This window comes from Muntiacus reevesi, chromosome 5 (assembly GCF_963930625.1).
Source record: "Muntiacus reevesi chromosome 5, mMunRee1.1, whole genome shotgun sequence".
Taxonomy (NCBI): Eukaryota; Metazoa; Chordata; class Mammalia; order Artiodactyla; family Cervidae; genus Muntiacus; species Muntiacus reevesi.
The window spans coordinates 54,725,086-54,741,021 of record NC_089253.1 but is presented as its reverse complement, the minus strand read 5'-3'; the positions used below and the strand labels follow the sequence as shown (position 1 = coordinate 54,741,021).

The following is a 15,936-nucleotide window of genomic DNA, read 5'->3' as shown; positions in this document are numbered from 1 at the left end:
TTTTTCATTGTATTTAGACACCTTTTTTTTTTTTTTTTTTTTTGGTAGACTGTAGAGAACCCCCTCCCAGGAAAGAAACAGAAATCCTGTCAGGTTCTTGGAATGAACATATATATGAACAGGGCACTCAGGCTACGTATAAATGTCGCCCTGGATACAGAACGCTGGGGAGTATCGTAATGGTGTGCAGGGGTGGAAGATGGGTGTCTCTTCATCCATCAAGGATATGTCGGAGTAAGTAATTCCTACTTTTGTGAAACCTGTGAAAAGTTGTGAAAACAACGAATGTTATTGTGGCAATACTGGCTGAATTCTATCGCTAGTGTCATTTAAATACAAAGCGATATATCCTCATCATTCTTAAAAAGGGGTTATAATCTTCCAAAATTAAAAAAAAAAAGTACAGATAACTTTGGCATTTTCCACTTTTCTATATTTTCAATTCTGTCCTCTAAGACAATATTAAATATCCCTGTTCTCGAACTCCTATGTAAATTGTTACTCCCTGTGCTACATGCTAACATCATATTCTTTTTCTTCTTCATTTTAGAAAAGCCGTGTGCACACCCTGGAGACACTCCATTTGGTTCTTTCCATCTTGCAGAAGGCACTCAGTTTGAATATGGTGCAAAGGTTGTTTATACGTGTGATGAGGGGTATGTCATCAACAGAAAGAGCAGTTTATAATTCATATTTTTCATATTGGAAAGAGTAAATAGAAACTGATCTTATTTATGTGTTTAAGGTTACTATATTTTTCTATGAACATTTTTATAAGTAACATACAGGTAATCTGAAAATATAAACTATAATGAAAATGACTATATTTGGATAATATGATTATCTCCTCAACATTGAAGAATTAAAGTGAATTGTAATTACTCTGGTAGAATATAGTTACAGGAGAGTGGGAAAATTGTACACATTTAAATAAAAATTCTCCGCAATGAGTCCTCACCGCATCCTATTATGTACAGAGTAAGAATTCTCAGGGGCAGTGGGAATGGTAACAAAATTAGAGAACGTGGATCTACTTGGATAAAATTTTATACAATTTATGAGAAATCAGACTAACTGAACACTGAAATAATAACTATCATTCTTTAAGTTTCCACAATCTGTAAATTACGCTTATCACTCAGACCAAAAATGCTGCTATGCTCAGAAGAGGTGACTGCGCCTTCGAAGCACCTGCTGGGTTCCCACAGTTCAGCTAGTCTTAACCCTGTGTTGTTACCTCCTCAGTGTCCTTTCTTTCTTGTGACTCCCGGCACCTTGTTTTGAAGAAAGTTTTATACATAGAAAAACTGATCATTGTACTTTTATACTACATAAATATACACAGGGTGAAGAAATTACACGTGGAAATTACACGTGAAGAAATTACACGTGGTGAAGAAATTACAAGTGTAATTATTCACTCCCCATTTATTTCCTGATTTGAGGCAATAGAATATTTTAGAGCTTAGGCTTTGAAGTAAGCTCGTATTCCAAAACTCTACCACTTAATTACTATATGCATTAAAAAAAAATAACTCTTTACTCCAATTTTCTCACTTATAAAAGCAGAAACATATCAAGCGCACCACGGGCTTGGTGGGAGAAATAAGTGCGGCAGACTGTTAAGCAAGCAGGGCTGCTTTTCAGGGTCTCCTCAGCTGGGAACGGGGCGGGGTTCCCGCGGGCGGGGCAGCGCGGGCCTCAGGCTCCAGAGCGCGCTGGGCGGTGCGGCGACAGCACAGGGCCCCAAGCTGAGGCGCCCGGGCGGCCATTTTGAACTGGGAACGCCCGTCTGAAGGGCTGGCTCTGAGGCTTTGGTATGCCGGACCCTGTGAGCCTGTTAAAGGAAACTTAGCGCGGAGGGGGAAATGAGGTTAGATTTATCCCCCAGGTTCCATTTTTATTCCTAGGTGGTAGCACTAGGAGGATTTGTGTAGAATTTCGCAGAAATCCGAAGAGAGATTTAGGCAAATGACTGGGTCCCTGGTGGAAAATAGTCAGAAGGAAATGTTCCTCTGTTATAAGGCGGAGCCAATAAAGGAGCCAGAGAAGAACCTTTGACAACCAGTCATCTTGTTCCTTTGTGTGAAGGAGCACAGAGTAAAAGTTCGAGTCCTAGTTACTCTACTGAAACGATTTCTTCCCTTAGAGAATTAGGGACAAATCAACCCCAATCCAAGAAGGCAAAGTGTTTTTTGAAGAAGAGAGTTTCTTTTACTTGTATAACTAGGAGGACTGCTCTCATTCACGGTCAAAGGAAAAGTTTGTCCAGGTACAATTCTTTAGACGTTTATAAGAGGCCTTTTTTTTTTTTTTTTTTTTCCTTCAGAATTCTCTCACTTGTGGTTATTAAAATGCCTTTCCTTATTTTTTTGAGTAAAAAAAAATTTTTTTGCTTCCAATTGTCAAATGTAATAAATTTGAGAAGGATGCTTTCTTTTTTTTTTTAAAGCTTTGTATTTTGTATGGAGAAGGAAATGGCAACCCACTACAGTATTCTTGCCTGGAAAGTCCCGTGGACAGGGCAGCCTGGTGGGCTGCCGTCCATGGGGTTGCAAACAGTCGGACATGACTGAAGCGACTTACCATGCATGCATGCATGCATACATTGGAGAAGGAAATGGCAAGCCACTCCAGTATTCTTGCTTGGAGAATCCCAGGGACAGAGGAGCCTGGTGGGCTGCCGTCTATGGGATACACAGATTCAGACACGACTGATGTGACTTAGCAGCAACCGCAGTATTTTGTATTGGAATATAGCCATTAACAATGTTGTGATAGTTTCCAGTGCACAGCAAAGGAACTCAGCCATACACATACATGTATCCATTCTCCCCAGACTCCCCTCTCATTTAGGCTGCCACACGACACTGAGCATAGTTCCCTGTGCAAGTACAGCATCTTTGGTTTGAAACTCAGGCTTGATGAGTTAGTATAATTTGTCACTGAATGACTTCTGTAAGCAGGCTTGACTTGGTGACCACACTCTGGAAAGCATCGGCCAGGATGGAGCTGGGAGATGGAGATAAGTGCTGACAATAAACCACACTGAAACATTCTTGCTAGCACTGTCCTTGATCATGTTAAAAAAAAAGCCCAAAGTGTGCAGAAAATATCACAATCGTGGAGGGTAAGGCTATGGATAGAAATATGGAAAAAGAGTGGACTGGGGTAATATACAGTGAACTGTTGTTTACTGCTTTTATCAAGATCGTATGTTTTTATCTTTGGTTTTGGTGATAGTTCGTGGAGCTTATTACATTGTTAAGTGTACCTCATTAACTGACTCAACCGGAAAAACAAAAGTGCATGAAACAATAAGGAGTTTGCATTACGAACCAAGGATCTTGATCATTCAAGTCCATGCACCTGAGGGCTTAAGGGCCTTTCCTGAGGAGGGAGGGAAGCGTGTGCTCTTATCAGTAGTTTTCCTTGAAATAGAGTTTCTGGATATTTGAAATGGTATCAAACTTAAAACTTCACATAAACACACATCAGCTCACAATTCTGTTATTTTTGATTTTTAGGTATCAGATGCTGGGTGAGATGAATTTCCGTGAATGTGACACAAATGGATGGACCAATGATATACCCATATGTGAAGGTAGATGTAAAACTGATTTACAAGTATATTAAAGCATATTATTTAAAATATGATTCTTTTTGGAAATGTCTTACATTAAATATTCTTAAAGTTTATAATTAAATATTTCTTACTCAAATTATTTTTGTGGATTTTACTTTAGTACAGAGTTGGATCTAGTCTTTTATTGCTATGTTGCTAAGTGTTTCAATAACTAAGTGTAAATATAGGTTCATCTAATCTAATAGTCCAAGTATTAAGACTAGAAAAAAAATCTAAATTTTGTTTTTCCTTTTGGATTCTAACCACTGGGAATAACACACATATCACATTAAAATGAAGATGAGAGTTTCAGCTTTATTAATGAAGGAGCACTCAGCCAAATAGCCACCCCAATGCAAGGATCTCTGATAACAGCTTAACTGGAGAATATAGTTTAGACATCTCCTTCCTCCTGCCTGACAAGGGGAGTTTTTCTATGGTTTTAGTTTACTGAAAAGAGCCAGAAACTAAGGAAGAGCTCTGCCTTTTCTTACTGATCCATAAAGTAAACAGAAAGAATGAAAAAATTGCACATCCTGTTTCCAGATTTTAAACCAGTACTTCCAATCTGTAGTCATCATGAAAATAACAGTCCCTTTGCTGTCCACCTGCAACTATCACAACATTGTTAATTGACTATACTCCAATATAAAATAAAAAGAATAATCTGTAGTTATGAAAATAACTTTTCCTAGTTGAATGGTGATGACTAAGTAGAGAGGGAAAAGGAGAGGGAAATGCAAGGCAAAGACAGAGAGAGGGAGGAAAGAGAGAGAAAAAGACAGAGGCAGAGGAAGACGGTAAGAAGAAAAATGATCACTCAAAACTCCTGTTTTCTGAAAAAGAGACTGGGAGGTCTTTCATCTACAGAAATGAGAGGAAGGGGATAAATGTTGTAGGGAACATCCATACTGGAAGGATCTGGAATGCTTGTAAAAGCTGAAATTTTTGGATCATAAAGATTGACTGAATCAGTGTTCCTTGGGTGATAGCACAGAGAGCTAGCCACAGAATTTCCATTTAACAAGCATCCTGGGAGTATCTATTGTAAAATAAAGGTTGACTATCTTAAAACTAAGGGATATTGGAAAATAATAAGGGAAATAAAAAAAGTGCTCTAGTTATTTTGATATAGAAGAAGAAGAAAAATTAAAGATTATTTATTTATTGAAGGACATATAATCAGAAGGTTTGCTTTTACACCTTTTAAGAATACAGCTTTATATTATTGTGAGACAAATGGAAAATTTGTATTCAAGTATCCCCAACTTTATATTTCTCAATTATGTAAGAAACACTTTTTTTGCTACTACAAAATATATCAGTTCAGTTCAGTCGCTCAGTCAAGTCCGATTCTTTGCGACCCCATGGACTGCAGCAAGCCAGGCCTCCCTGTCCATCACCAACTCCACAGTTTACTCAAACTCATCTCCATTGAGTCGATGATGCATCCAACCATCTTATCCTCTGTCATTCCCTTCTTCTCCTCAATCTTTCTCAGCATCAGGGTCTTTTCAAATGAGTCAATCTTTGCATCAGGTGGCCAAAATATTGGAGTTTCAGCTTCAACATCAGTCCTTCCAATGAACACCCAGGACTGATCTCCTTAAGGATGGACTGGTTGAATCTCCTTGCAATCCAAGGGCCTCTCAAGAGTCTTCTCCAACACCACAGTTCAAAAGCATCCTTTCTTCGGTGCTCAACTTTCTTTATAGTCCAACTCTCACATCCATACATGATTACTGGAAAAACCATAGCCTTGACTAGATGGACCTTTGTTGGCAAAGTAATGTCTGATCTTAATATGCTGTCTAGGTTGGTCATAACTTCTCTTCCAAGGAGTAAGCATCTTTTAATTTCATGGTGCAGTCACCATCTGCAGTGATTTTGGAGCCGCCCAAAATAAAGTCAGTCACTGTTTCCACTATTTCTTCATCTATTTGCCATGAAGTGATGGGACAGGATGCCATGATCTTAGTTTTCTGAATGTTGAGCTTTAAGTCAACTTTTGCACTCTCCTCTTTCACTTTCATCAAGAGGTTCTTTAGTTCTTCTTCACTTTCTGCCATAAGGGTGGTGTCATCTGCATATCTGAGGTTACTGATATTTCTCCCAGCAATCTTGCCTCCAGCTTGTGCTTCATCCAGCCCAGTGTTTCTCATGATGTACTCTGCATACAAGTTAAATAAGCAGGGTGACAATATACAGCCTTGACATTCTCCTTTTCCTATTTGGAACCAGCCTGTTATTCCATGTCCAGTTTTAACTTTTGCTTCCTGACATGCATACAGATTTCTCAAGAGGCAGGTCAGGTGGTCTGGTATTCCTATCTCTTTCAGAATTTTCCACAGTTTGTTGTGATCCACACAGTCAAAGTCTTTGGCATAATCAATAAAGCAGAAATAGATGTTTTTCTGGAACTCTCTTGCTTTTTCAATGATCCAACGGATGTTGGCAATTTGATCTCTGGTTCCTCTGTCTTTTCTAAAACCAGCTTGATCATCTGGAAGTTCATGGTTCATGTATTACTAAAGTCTGGCTTGGAGAATTTTGAGGATTACTTTGCTTGAGTGTGAGATAAGTGCAATTATTCGGTAGTTTGAGCATTCTTTGGTCTTGCCTTTCTTTGGGATTGGAATAAAAACTGACCTTTTCCAGTCCTGTGGCCACTGCTGTGTTTTCAAAATTTGCTAACATATTGAGCACAGCACTTTTACAGCATCATCTTTTAGGATTTGAAATAGCTCAACTGGAATTCCATCACCTCAACTAGTTTTGTTTGTAGTTATGCTTCCTAAGGCCCCTTTGACTTCCCATTCCAGGATGTCTGGCTCTAGGTGAGTGATCACACCATTGTGGTTATCTGGGTCATAAAGATCTTTTTTGTACAGTTCTTCTGTGTATTCTTGCTAACTCTTCTTAATATATTCTGATTCTGTTAGGTCCATACCATTTCTGTCCTTTATTGTGCCCATCTTTGCATGAAATGTTCCCTTGGTATCTCTAACTTTCTTGAAGAGATCTCTAATCTTTCCAATTCTATTATTTTCCTCTATTTCTTTGCACTTTTCACTGAAGAAGGCTTTCTTATCTCTCCTTGGCATTCTTTGGAACTCTGCATTCAAATGGGAATATCTTTCCTTTTCTCCTTTGCTTTTCGCTTCTCTTCTTTCCAACGCTATATGTAAGGCCTCCTCAGACAGCCATTTTGCTTTTTTGCATTTCTTTTTCTTGTGGATGGTCTTAATCCCTGTTTTCTGTACAATGTCACAAACCTCTGTCCATAGTTCATCAGGCACTATGTTTATCAGGTCTAGTTCCTTAAATCTATTTATCACTTCTACTGTATAATCATAAGGGGTATGATTTAGGTCATACCTGAATGGTCTAGTGGTTTTCCCTACTTTCTTCAATTTAAGTCTGAATTTGGCAATAAGGTGTTCATGATCTGAGCCACAGTCAGCTCCCAGTCATGTTTTTGGTGACTGTATAGAGCTTCTCCATCTTTGGCTGCAAAGAATATAATCAATCTGATTTCAGTGTTGGCTGTCTGGTGATATTTATGTGTAGAGTCTTCTCTTGTGTTGTTGGAAGAGGGTGTTTGTTATGACCAGTGTGTTCTCTTGGCAAAACTCTATTAGCCTTTGCCCTGCTTCATTCTGTACTCCAAGGCCAAATTTGCTGTTACTCCATGTGTTTTTTTACTTCCTACTTTTGCATTCCAGTCCCCTATCATGAAAAGGTCATCTTTTTGGGGTATTAGTTCTAGAATGTCTTGTAGGTCTTCATAGAACCCTTCAACTTCAGCTTCTTCAGCACTACTGGTCAGGGCATAGACTTGGATTACTGTGATATTGAGTGGTGTGCCTTGGAAAGGATCAGAGATCATTCTGTCATTTTTGAGATTGCATTCAAGTACTGCATTTCTGGCTGTTTTGTTGACTATGATAGCTACTCCATTTCTTCTAAGGAATTCCTGCCCACAGTAGTAAATATAATAGTCCTCTGAGTTAAATTCACCCATTTCAGTCCATTTTAGTTTGCTGATTCCTAGAATGTTGACGTTCACTCTTGACATATCCTGTTCGACCACTTCCAATTTGCCTTGATTCATGGACCTAACATTCCAGGTTCCTATGCAATATTGCTCTTTACAGCATTAGACCTTGCTTTTATCACCAGTCATATCCACAACTGGGTGTTGTTTTTGTTTTGACTCCATCCCTTCATTCTTTCTGAAGTTATTTTCTCCACTGATATCTGGTAACATATTGGACACCTTTACCGACCTGGGGAGTTCATCTTTCAGTGTCCTATGTTTTTGCTTTTCCATACTGTTCATGGAATATATATATAGTTTCATTAAAAATGAAAGTGAAAATATATACACTTTCATTACAAAACTCGATGTAGTAGGTTTTTTGCTTACTCTCACAGAAAAGAATCAGAGATAAGCTTACTACTATTATTGTTTTTCTTTGTTTTTACTTAGTAGAATTTATTTCTGGCTAACAGTTTTATCAAATAAACACATCTTTAAAAAAGTAATCTTGTTGGTTTTATATATATATATGTCAAATTTATATATACTCATTTCTTCATGATAAAGTTTTATAGTTTTCCAATTTCATTAGAGGAAGTTATGTTTATTTTTTCAGTTGTTAAGTGTTTCCCAGTGACAGAACCAGAGAATGGGAAAATTTTCAGTGGTGCCCTGGAACCAGACCAAGAATATACCTATGGACAAGTGGTACAGTTTGAGTGTAATTCAGGCTACATGCTGGATGGACCCAAGCAGATACATTGCTCAGCAGGTGGTGTTTGGAGTGCAGAAACCCCAAAATGTGTAGGTAAGATAAACTTACTCACTTACTGTTGGTTTGATTAATTGCGTGATTTTAGTTTTTTTTCATGAAAATATGCCTTTCAAAACACTGTGCATCATATAGGATTTGAAAAATACTAACAATCACTAGCACTTATTCAGCACTTTTTTTTTACAGTATTTTACAGTAGGTGATCTAAATTGTTTTTCAGTATGTGATGTAAATTGTTTACAAGTGTCATCTCTTTAACCTTCCAAATGACCACGTGATTTATGTACTGTGTTCATCTCTGTTTCATAATTAAGGAAATCATGGTGCAAAGAAATTAAATTACGTGTCAAAAATGATCTTGGTGTATATGGTAGAGGTAAGATTCAAACCTAGGTTATATGACACTAAAGTCCGTTCTCATAACCATAATTAAAGTGTAATTGACTCATGACTGAAATAAAATCTTAAGCATTTCTGCTACAAGTTTTAATATTAAAACTCCAAAAGGTCATTTTGTATTTGAAAAACTGAACATACAATGTTTATCTCTACTGATGTATCATGATGACATTCTGTCTTTGAATAACACTTCTAAAAGTGGCCCTGTTTTATACTTGCACTGGAAGTTTAGTATAAACATTGCTGATCTGAATTGAATCCACTAAATAAATTTTTGTCTTTAAAAAAAGTTCTATAGTAACCTGTAAACCAGCATTTCTTCAGTCTTAATACTGCTGACCAGTATGATGATTTTGTTGTTGTTCAGTTGTTCAGTCCTGTCTGACTCTTTGCAACCCCATGAATTGCAATATACCAGGCTTCCCTGTCCTTCACTATCTCCCAGAGTTTGCTCAAACACAGGTCCATTGAGTCAGTGATCCCATCCAACCATCTCATCCTCTGTTGCCCCCTTTTCCTCCTGCCCTAAATTTCCCCCAGCATCAGAGGTTTTTCCCAATGAGTCGGCTCGTTGCATCAGGTGACCAAAGTATTGGAGCTTCAGCATTGGCATCAGTCCTTCCAGTGAATATTCAGGGTTGATTTCCTTTAGGATTGACCAGTTTGATCTCCTTGCATTCCAAGGAACTCTCAAGAGTCTTCTAGCACCACAGTTTGAAAGCATCAGTTCTTTGCCACTCAGTCTTCTTTATGGTCTAACTCTCACATTCGTACATGACTAGTGGAAAAAATCATAACTTTGGCTATACAGGCCTTTTTTGGCAAAGTGATGATTCTGCTTTTTAATACACTGACTAGGTTTGTCTTAGCTTTTCTTCCAAGGAGCAAGTGTCTTTTAATATCATGGTGGCAGTCACCCTCTGCAGTGATTTTGGAGCCCAAGAAAATGAAATCTGACAGTTTCCACCTTTTCCCCATCTATTTGCCATGAAGTGATGGGACTGGATGCCATGATCTTCATTATTTGAATGCTGAGTTTTAAGCCAAATTTTTCACTCTCCTCTCTCATTTTCATCAAGAGGCTCTTTAATTCCTCTTTCTGCCATTATAATGATATCATCTGTGTATCTGAGGTTGTTGATATTTCTCCCAGCAATCTTGATTCCAGCTTGTGTTTCATCCAGCCCAGCATTTTGCATGATGTACTCTGCATGTAAGTTAAATTAGCAGGGTGACATTGTACAGCCTTGACATACTCCTTTCTCAATTTTGAACCAGTCAGTTGTTCCATATCCAGTTCTAACTGTTGCTTCTTGTCCTGCATACTAGTTTCCCAGGAGGCAGGCAAGATGGTCAGGCATTCCCAACTCTTGGAGAATTTCCACAGTTTGTTGTGATCCACACAGTCAAAGGCTTTAGCATAGAAAATGAAGTAGAAATAGATTTTTTTTTTCTGGAATCCCCCCCCCCCCTTTTTTAATGATCCAACAGATGTTGGTTGTTTGGTTTCTCTGCTTTTTCTAAATCCAACTGTACATCTGGAAGTTCTTGGTTCACATATTATTGAAACTTAGCTTGAAGGATTTTGAGTATTACCTTGCTAGCATGTGAATGAGTACAATAGTTTGGTAGCTTGAACATTCTTTGGCATTGCCCTTCTTTGGGATCAGAAGGAAAGCTGAACTTTTCCGGTCCTGTGCCACTGCTGAGTTTTCCAAGGTTGCTGGCATATTGAGTGCAGCACTTCAACAGCATTATCTTTTAGGATTTGAAATAGCTTAGCTGGAATTCCATCACCTCCACTACTTTTGTTTGTAACAAGGCTTCCTAAGGCCCGCTTGACTTCATACTCCAGGATGTCTGGCTATAGGTGAGTGACCACACAATTGTGGTTGCCTGGGTCATTGAGATCTTTTTTGTGCAATTCTTCTGTGTATTCTTGCCACCTCTTCTTAATCTCTTCTGCTTCTGTTAGGTCCTTCCTGTTTTTCTCCTTTATTGTGCCTATCTTTGTGTGAAATGTTCCCTTGAGAACCTCATGATGATTTTGGCTTTTGTCATAATGTATTATGTCCAATTTATTTAAAATTACCATAACTTGTTTTACCAATACTTGTTTGGGAGAAATTTCTACTATTTTTTTTTAACATTATCTAATATCCCCAAATTATTTATATTTTCTTAGTCTAGTCTGTCCTACAATGAGACACAAAGAGAAGTGTTCCTCTTCCTAGAAAGTCCTTTTTACAAAACTATTTTGAGTTAATAAAGATGAACATATTTATATGCAGTGTAGCAGTTACATATGCTCTAGAGATCATGTGGTAGGAGTTGTGATTTAGTTGCTGAGTTGTGTCTGACTCTTGCAACCCTATGGATTGTAGCCCCTAGGTTCCTCTGTCCATGGGATTTCCAGGCAGGAATACTGGAGTGGGTTGACATTCTCTTCTCCAGGGAATCTTTCTGACCCAGGGATCCAGCTTGGGTCTCCTGCATTGCAGGCAGGTTCTTTACCAAGTGAGCCAACAGGGAAGCTCTAGAGGATTGTGGGTGGGGTTTATTTTTTGCGTAAGTTTCTGTGATTAGTGAAATCTTTCTGAAACGACTGATGCAAAACATGTTTTGAAGAAAGAGAATCTTTAGATGAATTGAGGTAGGGAAAAGCAAACCAGTCAGATGGAGAGGAAGGAGCAGTGGCCTTGGGGCCTCTTTGAGCATGAAGCCCCTTGTTCCCATTGTTCTCAGGGGCCTTAACATAGGATGCAGGCAGAGAAGAAGTCAGTGATGGAGTGAATATGGGCATTTCAAGGTTCTGAGGGGTGGCACACACCATGCTGAAGGATTAGGCTTTTATGCAGACTGATTTGGGAATCAATACAGCATTTTAAGTGGAATAGTGAAGCGACAGGAAAAATATCATTAAGTTGCAAACAGGAAAGAAAAGATTGAGATGAAGGAAGAATAGAATCTGGGAAATTAGTCGCCGTTGCTGAAATCCCAGGCGAAAATGTTTGAGAGGGGACAATGTGAAAGATGATGTCCAGCTTTTGTTTGTTTGTTTGTTTGTTTTTGACAGAAACTTAAATGGATGGCAATCACAAGAGCTGGTCAGTTGCTTTTTGGAGATGTAATACAACAAGTTAAATTAATTTATTTGATAAAGTATTTTGTTAATAATTACTCTATTATCAATAACAAAAAATATATATAATTTTTACAGGTCATTTGCCGAAATTATGTATCACATTTGACCTATTTAAAAAAAATTATGTTATTTTTTAATTTTTCAGTGGGTTTTGTCATACATTGATTTGAATCAGCCATAGAGTTACACGTATTCCCCATCCCGGTCCCCCATCCCACCTCCCTCTCCACCCGATTCCTCTGGGTCTTCCCAGCCCACCAGGCCCGAGCACTTGACTCATGCCTCCCACCTGGGCTGGTGGTCTGTTTCACCACAGATAGTATACATGCTGTTCTTTCAAAACATCCCACCCTCACCTTCTCCCACAGAAAAAATTATGTTATTTTAATTACATTGCAGAACTACATGAGTTCATGTAAATTGAATGTAATATCTGTGATACAATTCCTTCATATTAAAAAAAAGAGTTCCATAGTTACTTCTGTATAAATTCTTTCCATGAGAATGTTTTCCCTCAAAAAACACATATATTCTTCTTGAATATATAGATTTGTACTTTCCCATTAAATTTATATGCAAGTATTAGAACACTTATTAAGTGCCTCAGCAGTACAACTGGAAACATTATATGGTATAAGAATATTGAATATGAGAAAAGTTCATTATGTATTGCTAATTATTATTTTTTTAAAAGCAAGTTTAAATGATTTGGAATTTAGATCACATATTTTTTCCATTTTCGATTATGTTTGAAAATTTTTATAAAAAGCTTTTAAAAAATGATTTATGTAGAAGAGGTCTATGTACTGTCGTATGGAGTGAAGTAAGTCACAAAGAAAATCAAGTATTTTGTATTAACACATATATGTAGAATCTGAAAAAATCGGTAGAGATGATCTCATTTACAGAGCCGAAATAGAGACACAGATGTAGAGAACAAACGTGTGAATAGCAAGGGGGAAGGGGAGGCGGGATGAATTCTAAGACTGGGATTGACATATATATAGTCATTATTGATAGTATGTATAAAATAGAAAATTAATGAGAACCTACTGCATAGCACAGGGAACTCAGTGCTCTCTGGAGACACAAATGGAAAGGAAATCCAAAAAAGAAGGGGTATATGTATACATATGTATATGTACATACATATACATATAATTCATTAACTGGGCTGTACAGTAGAAACTAACACAGAATTGTAAAGCAGATAAATGCCAGTAAAAATTAGGAAATAAAAAATTTTTAAAAAAGGCCTAGAGAAAGTTGAAAAAAAGAGAAAGCCATTAAATACTTGATGTTTTCTAGCTTTCTACAAATGAAGGACAGGAGGCAACATAAATATTTAGTAATACCAAATGGGTAAACATCCTTTTGATGTAATTTCCCACAGCTCTAGAAACTGATGCTCAGATTCATTCAAAATGCTATAATATATAAAATGCTTAAGTTACAACAAGTATCCTCTTTATATAACATTAATCTAAAATAAAGCAAAATATATAGAAAACCAGGATACATATGAATAGGCTGTTTTACATAAGTCACAATGAAACTACTTCAGTATTCAGTTTTATATATATATAGCTGATGAAGTTACTGGCCGTTATTTCTTTCAAGAGGACTAATTTATCCCCCAACTAAATAAATCAGTAACAAGATTTAAATCAGAATTTTAACTTTCTTCCAAAATGAATATTAAGAACAACTGATAAGTTATTCATCAAGCATTCAAATCAAAACAGGACTTTGTTTGGTGGCCTAATTTACTTAACGGAATGGAAACAAAAGTTGTATCTTTATATAGCTTATGTCTGGGGCACAGTACTTTGACATATAATAGACATTTTGGAATTTAATTCCTTTTGTTCAGAAATTTTCTGCAAACCACCAGTCATTTTAAATGGACAAGCTGTACTTCCAAAGGCAACTTATAAGGTAAATGAACGAGTTCAGTATAGATGTGCAACCGGTTTTGAATATGGTGAGAGAGGAGATACAGTATGCACTAAATTTGGATGGACTCCACCTCCTGCTTGTAAAGGTAATGTTACATTTCTTCTACCTGTTTTGCTGTATATTTTACCAGTTGCTTTAACTCATATCCTCCTTACCATTAAGCAGTTTATTTTTCTGACAATGGAGTATTGGTGTTTATTTGTTGTTGTTTAGTTGCTAAGTCAGGTTTGACTCCTTTGAGATCCCATGGACTGTAGCCCACCAGGCTCCTCTGTCCTTGAGATTTCCCAGGCAACAATACTGGGCTCCTGCTTGTAAAGGTAATGTTACATTTCTTCTACCTTTTTTTTTTTTTTTTTTCTTCTACCTCTTTTGCTGTATACTTTACCAGTTGCTTTAACTCATATCCTCCTTACCATTAAGCAGTTTATTTTTTCTGACAATGAAGTATTGGTGTTTATTTGTTATTTAGTTGCTAAGTCATGTTTGACTCCTTTGAGATCCCATGGACTGTAGCCCACCAGGCTCCTCTGTCCTTGAGCAGGCAACAATACTGGCGTGGGTTGGCACTCCCTTCTCCAAGGGATCTTCCTGACCCAGGGACTGAACCTCTGTCTTCTCCATTGGATTCTTCACCCCTGAGCCACCTGGGAAGCATGACTTAAAAAAAAAAAAAGATTATTGCAAATTGATCTTTGTTGTGTACTAGCAAAGTTGATGTAAATGACTGAGTAGAACTTTATAAATCAGAAAGGACTGTGTCAAGGGGTAGCACACTATTGTGTAGCACACTGTTGTTCAGTCATGAAGTTGTGTCCGACTCTTTGCAACCCCATAAACGTCAGCATGCCAGGTTTCCCTGTACTTCACTATCTCCCAGAGTTTGCTGCGACTCATGTCTATTGAGTTAGTGATGCCGTTCAACCATCTCATCCTCTGTTGTCCCTTTCTTCCCCCACCTTCAATCTTTCCCAGCATCAGAGTCTTTTCCAGTGAGTCAGCTCTTCAAATCAGATGGCCAAAGCACAGGAGCTTCAGCTTCAGTCCTTCCAATGAATATTCAGGGTTGATTTCCTTTAGGATTGACTGGTTTGACCTCCTTGCTACCCAAGAGACTCTGAAGAGTCTTCTCTAGCACCACAGTCTGAAAGCATCAATTCTTTGGTTTTCAGCCTTGTTTATGGTCCAACTCTCTCATCCATACATGACTACTGGAAAAACCATAGCTTTGACTAGACAGATCTCTGTTGACAAAGTAATGTCTCTGGTTTTTAATATGCTGTCTAGGTTGGTCATAGCTTTTCTTCAAAGGAGTAAGCATCTTTTAATTTCATGGCTGCAGTCACCATCTGCAGTGATTTTGGAGCCCAAGAAAAAATCTGCCACTGCTTCCAGTTTTTCCCCTGTATTTGCCATAAAATGATGGAACCAGTTGCCATGATCTTAGGTTTTTGTATGTTGAATTTTAAGCCAGCTTTTTCCCTCTCCTCTGTCACTTGCATCAAGAGGCTCTTTAGTTCCTCTTCGCTTTCTGCTATTAGGGTGCTATTGTCTGCATATCTGAGGTTTTTGATATTTCTCCTGGCAATCTTGATGCTAGCTTGTGATTCGTCCAGTTCAGCAATTCACATGATGTACTCTGTTTAGAAGCTAAATAAGCACGGTGACAACATACAGCCTTGACGTATTCCTTTCTCAAATTTGAACCAGTTTGTTGTCCCATGTCTGGTTCACGCCATAGCCCCAGGTCAAATACAGCCTGTCCCTTTTTTGTAAACTAAGACTTACTGGAACAGAGACATGCCCATTTCTTATAAGTATTGTCTATGGCTACTTCTGCCCTAAAATGGTGGAGTTCAGTATTTACAACAGACACCTTTTACCTGAGTCTTTATATGAAAGAGGAGTTTTGAAACCTGGATTAGGTTATTACAATAAGAATAATGTATTCCAAAATCTTAGTGGCTTAAGAAACTAAAGTTTATTTTCTA

At 37.8% G+C, this 15,936-nt stretch overlaps 1 protein-coding gene across 1 annotated transcript in view; it reads left to right on the top strand.

Annotated features, from left to right (window-relative positions):
• CFH (complement factor H) overlaps nt 1-15,936 on the top strand; it is a 115,063-nt gene that overhangs the window by 17,900 nt on the left and 81,227 nt on the right. Inside the window, exons 2-6 of the mRNA XM_065938312.1 lie at nt 49-234; nt 551-656; nt 3,528-3,604; nt 8,284-8,475; nt 13,860-14,030. Of these exons, the coding sequence (XP_065794384.1) occupies nt 49-234; nt 551-656; nt 3,528-3,604; nt 8,284-8,475; nt 13,860-14,030 (732 nt within the window). The remainder of the gene's footprint in view (nt 1-48; nt 235-550; nt 657-3,527; nt 3,605-8,283; nt 8,476-13,859; nt 14,031-15,936) is intronic.